General features: G+C 43.4%; 1 protein-coding gene across 1 annotated transcript; it reads right to left on the minus strand.

The window, feature by feature from the left end:
* Window positions 1-232: 232 nt before the first annotated feature.
* atg10 (ATG10 autophagy related 10 homolog (S. cerevisiae)) lies at window positions 233-4,272 on the minus strand. The gene is made up of 7 exons (XM_070974341.1): window positions 4,217-4,272; window positions 2,853-2,980; window positions 2,617-2,751; window positions 2,164-2,362; window positions 1,415-1,512; window positions 1,212-1,309; window positions 233-904 (listed from the first exon to the last, which is right to left on the minus strand). Exons 2-7 carry the CDS (start codon window positions 2,970-2,972, stop codon window positions 781-783), a joined length of 774 nt encoding a protein of 257 aa, XP_070830442.1. The 5' UTR covers window positions 2,973-2,980; window positions 4,217-4,272; the 3' UTR covers window positions 233-780.

Below are 4,272 nucleotides of genomic sequence, written 5' to 3' on the forward strand. Positions count from 1 at the left end.
GAATGACACTAACAGTGAAACAAAAATGATTTCCCCCATTTTACTACATTAGTTGTTGTTTTCTGAGAGACCATTTTCTAAAACCTGTTCGGACATACTGGACTTCATGCAATGGAGCTCCTGAGTTGGGACACAGCTTTTATGCTGGCGCAGGTTTGTTCTGATCCAATTTGTCCTCTAACCAAAGGCTGTGCTGCGTATACACTGAACACAGACAAACAGATTCTGTAAGTGTTGTCAATACAATTTACTGTCAGATGTTTTCAGTTTACATGGCGTAAATTCAACAGATACAGGATGTACACATTTGGCATCATGCTATCCATTTGTACTGTCCTCGATATCCATCTTACTAGAGAGGCAGATTACAGGTTACTGCATGTATGGAAAAGCTGACAAACAGTGTGCATATACACTGGAATACCACCTGGCCCCAGTTTAGCTTTGAGTCACTTACTTGGTGATAATTTCATTAAGAATATGCACCACATAATATCATGAGAAGTTTTAACACAGAGGACCCTCGACAAAACACGCCCTCAAGATCAGGTTACATTTCAAAAGCTACGTAAGACCTTATTACTGCATGATCAGTTTTTATTGTGTGTTATCATGTTGCCAAACAAATTTGCAATGAAATTCACACAAAGTAACTGGCACACAGACAACCTGGGTCTTTCTGGGTCTTTGAGGGTCTGCTTTGCCTGGATGATGATCCGGCCTCCATGCAAAGACCCTCCACAGTGGTCTGACAGAGAGGGAAGCAGAGCAGGTGAAGCCTCAGTCTGGCTTGGTGCTGCTGAATGAGGCTGCAGGATGGAGCTGGGTGGAGTACTTCAGAGGGACTTCCAGACCCACCAGAGGACCCACCACACTGAGCCATGACAACACGTAGTTCACTGGCCTGCCCACACACATACACACGCAGTAAATGCTAAGAACATGACAGATATCCAGCAACACTGTATGAGGTGAGGAACACTCAACGTCATGTTGATGTGATCTCAGCTACTGCATGAAACTATCTGCAAATCCAGGTTCAGCTTAATGCAAATGCTGCGTGTTGCATGCAATTTTTCAGTGACAAGAGCCCAATGAACCGTGTTCCAATAGACATTCAGCAAGATCCAACTAAGTTGTGTGAACAAGTTCATGTGTAAAGCAGCCTTTTATTGCGTCTTTATTGTTTGTGAATCCAACAGTGACCCTACCTGTGTTGGTTCTGAGCCATCTGCAGAACAGGCTTCATAAACTCCTCTGTTCTGCAGGGGTGGAGCATGAAGAAAGGCTGACCCAGCAGGGGATGCTCCTGACACACACACACACACACACACACACACACACAGAGATCTCAGTGGCACTTCAGTGAGGAAGGTGATGATGATAACAAAGCTGATAGCTTTCCTGGTTTTACCTGCATCGTGATTGTATTCAGAGGATTCTTCTGAAGTTGAGGTCTGAAGTTTGGATGAACAGAGCTCCACACCTCCTCTAATGACAGGCTCCTCCCCTCTGACACATGAGGAATAAACACAACAGAAATATCACAGAAAATCACAAAATCCCAACATGGTTCAATATGACTCTCACTGTAACAAAGTAGAAGATAAGAATGGAGGAGAAACCAGTGAGAATATTTGAATCATATCTGAGTCTAACAAAACTGCTTCCAAAGCTCAGAAATGTGAGGTGTGATGTGTAGATCAGAGCCTAGTTCACTGTTTGAGCTCCAAACCATCCGAACACTGAGCTGGAACAAATCTGGGGCCATTATTGAATGCTCTAAGTAAATCCTGGAGCGTACTTCTAAAGTCACTAATAGCTTTACGTCAGTTAAAGTGAGGTCAAAGGGATTAAACGTTAAGTTTATGATTTTGTGTTTTTTTATATATATATGTAGCTATAATACAGTATAAGCTCATCAGTTCAATCCAAAATGTTCTGATAAAAAACATGGTGAAGTGATGGTCAGTCACGACTACACTCGAGGAGCTTGGTGGTTATCGTTGTCATGCATTCAGCGCCACAAAAGCAGTGATGATATAATACATGAAGAGGTCAGAGTCAGTAAAACCCTCATCACCCACATCTAACGATAACCATGGAAATGCTTTGTCCACACAGCAGTGTGTGTGTGCGGAGACTGTCTCACATGTAACTAACCCAGAGTGAAGGCTCTGAAATAGAGCACAGGAGTACTGTAGCTGCAGGAGTACAAGATGTGATACTCGTACTGAAGCACCTGGCTGCTGCCTCCAGACACCGCACAGACCCCATCATCATCATCATCATCTTCATCTTCATCTTCATCATCTATGTCACCTCTGATGCAGTCAGCATCAACTAGGGCAACAACAGCAGACTGTGGAGGAAGAGGAGATGGAGGTGAGTGATCAATTGATCACAATGTTACCGTTTGCTGCTTCAAATTGGAAACCTGGAATGATCCTTCATTTCAGAATTATTAAAGACAAAGATGTGAGTGCAGATCATTACCCATAATTTAATTAAAGGTTCATTTTAATACTGATTTCTGACATTCAGTGATATTTAGTTAAGGCACAGATGGATGAAAAGCACATCATTGATGTTTTCCCTCACAGTTCAGTCTTTCACCTGTTCCTTTGGCCAGGAGAGACAGGAAGTGTGTGGCTCTGACTCTGAACTTGATCCTTCTTGATCCCACGCTGTGCTCGAGTCAATAACGACTGACCTGAGAGCAATCTTTCTCAGGTAGCCGTCCTCTGAACCCTGAACCAAGGTCAGAAACTACCATTAACCACATTCATGGATCAGAGCAGGTGTTCAGGCTGTGTCTACACTAATGACAGTGACAGTATGGACCTCCTCACCTGGACTACTTCCCAGCTCCAGCCGTCTTTCAGCTGCTCTGACTGTTGCAGGAGGAGCTGACAGCAGTGACTGAAGCTCTGCTCATCCAGCACACACACGCTCATCTCTGCAGGAAACATGGTGGACACTAAAAGAGGGTGGTTAAAAGTGTGGAGGTCTGATTGATTACATCCTTACAGAATACTCTGTGCCAGATGTGCAGAGTTTAAAACACACACACACAAGCTGCTTGACTGAGCTGAGCACACTGTACAGTTAGAAAACAAAATGCCACAACAGCAGGGTGACTAATAACATACATACTGTTACCTTTAGGTATGTGCATATGTGTGTGTGTCTATACTGTATACACACACACACACACACACACACACACACAGGGGCACATATATATTAAGTGATACATTTAAGTGCAGGCAGCTCATTCATATTGTTTCTGGTAATCCCTTCATACAGCACTCTGTTGGATAGTTTCATATATAACAATGTTCTCTATATAAAATAAACAATAATAATAAACAAGAAAGAAACAACACAATACTTCCCTCTGAAATGTTCTGAAGTAGAAGCAAAAAACTAAAACACTGCCCGTGTCAGCGGATACAGTGAGCAGTGGAGCGATGAACACTGATGCTTTGTATCACTGCTGCTTGACAAGCTGCAGACTCAGTGTCACAGCTGCAGCCTCCTGTGTGCCTGCACACTGACAGCAGTACGCTGCGATACAGTGCTCATTATGCAGTGTTTTTGCACCAAGTATAGAAGATAACAGTGCTTTGTCGGAACAGGAAAGATGCGTACAGTTTAAACCAATTCAGACATGACAATGAGCAGAATCTGTAAAGATTCAGCAGCTATTCGTTTTCTAAGGGGTTCCATTTCTCCATTCGACTCATGCGACACGTTTTCATTTCCAGCATTTAGAACCGAATCGGTTCTATTCTTTGAGTAGAACCAATCAGTCACACTGTATATCTGTGCATACATAGAACTCCATCTGTCTGTTGCAGCAGCAGTCATCAAGCGTCAGGTGTTCTCTTTAAGCTGTCACTTCATTATTTGTAACGACACATCACGTCAAACCTGGAAACAACAACGTTCCATCTCACAGTTAACGAGCCATGTTTGGTCGTTTCACAAAAGTGAAAACACAAAAGCAGAGTTCAAATATTTGTGAAACATTCCATCGTGATATGAAAACAGTGTTTCGAGGTGATATTCTTGCTGGATTAGAGGATGGATGTGAACCTCCGCAGCCTGACGTCACCCTGCGGTGACAAAACCAAACCATCCAGACACAGAACACAAGGACACATCAGGCTGGATCTGACTGCACTTCTCTGGTCGACAACATATTACTTACAGTTAGAGGACTGGGACGCTTCAGCACAACGCTCCGCCACGGCTTCTCTTCCGGGT

Source organism: Chaetodon trifascialis, chromosome 11 (genome assembly GCF_039877785.1).
Source record: "Chaetodon trifascialis isolate fChaTrf1 chromosome 11, fChaTrf1.hap1, whole genome shotgun sequence".
NCBI lineage: Eukaryota > Metazoa > Chordata > Actinopteri > Chaetodontiformes > Chaetodontidae > Chaetodon > Chaetodon trifascialis.

Coding starts and splice junctions, on each gene's coding strand:
- atg10 (XM_070974341.1), bottom strand. CDS start 2,972: ATGTTTCCTGCAGAGATGAGCGTGTGTGTGCTGGATGAGCAGAGCTTC. Junction 1,513..2,163: donor TTTCAGAGCCTTCACTCTGG/GTTAGTTACATG, acceptor CTCATGTGTCAG/AGGGGAGGAGCCTGTCATTA. Junction 905..1,211: donor ATGGCTCAGAACCAACACAG/GTAGGGTCACTG, acceptor GTGTGTGGGCAG/GCCAGTGAACTACGTGTTGT.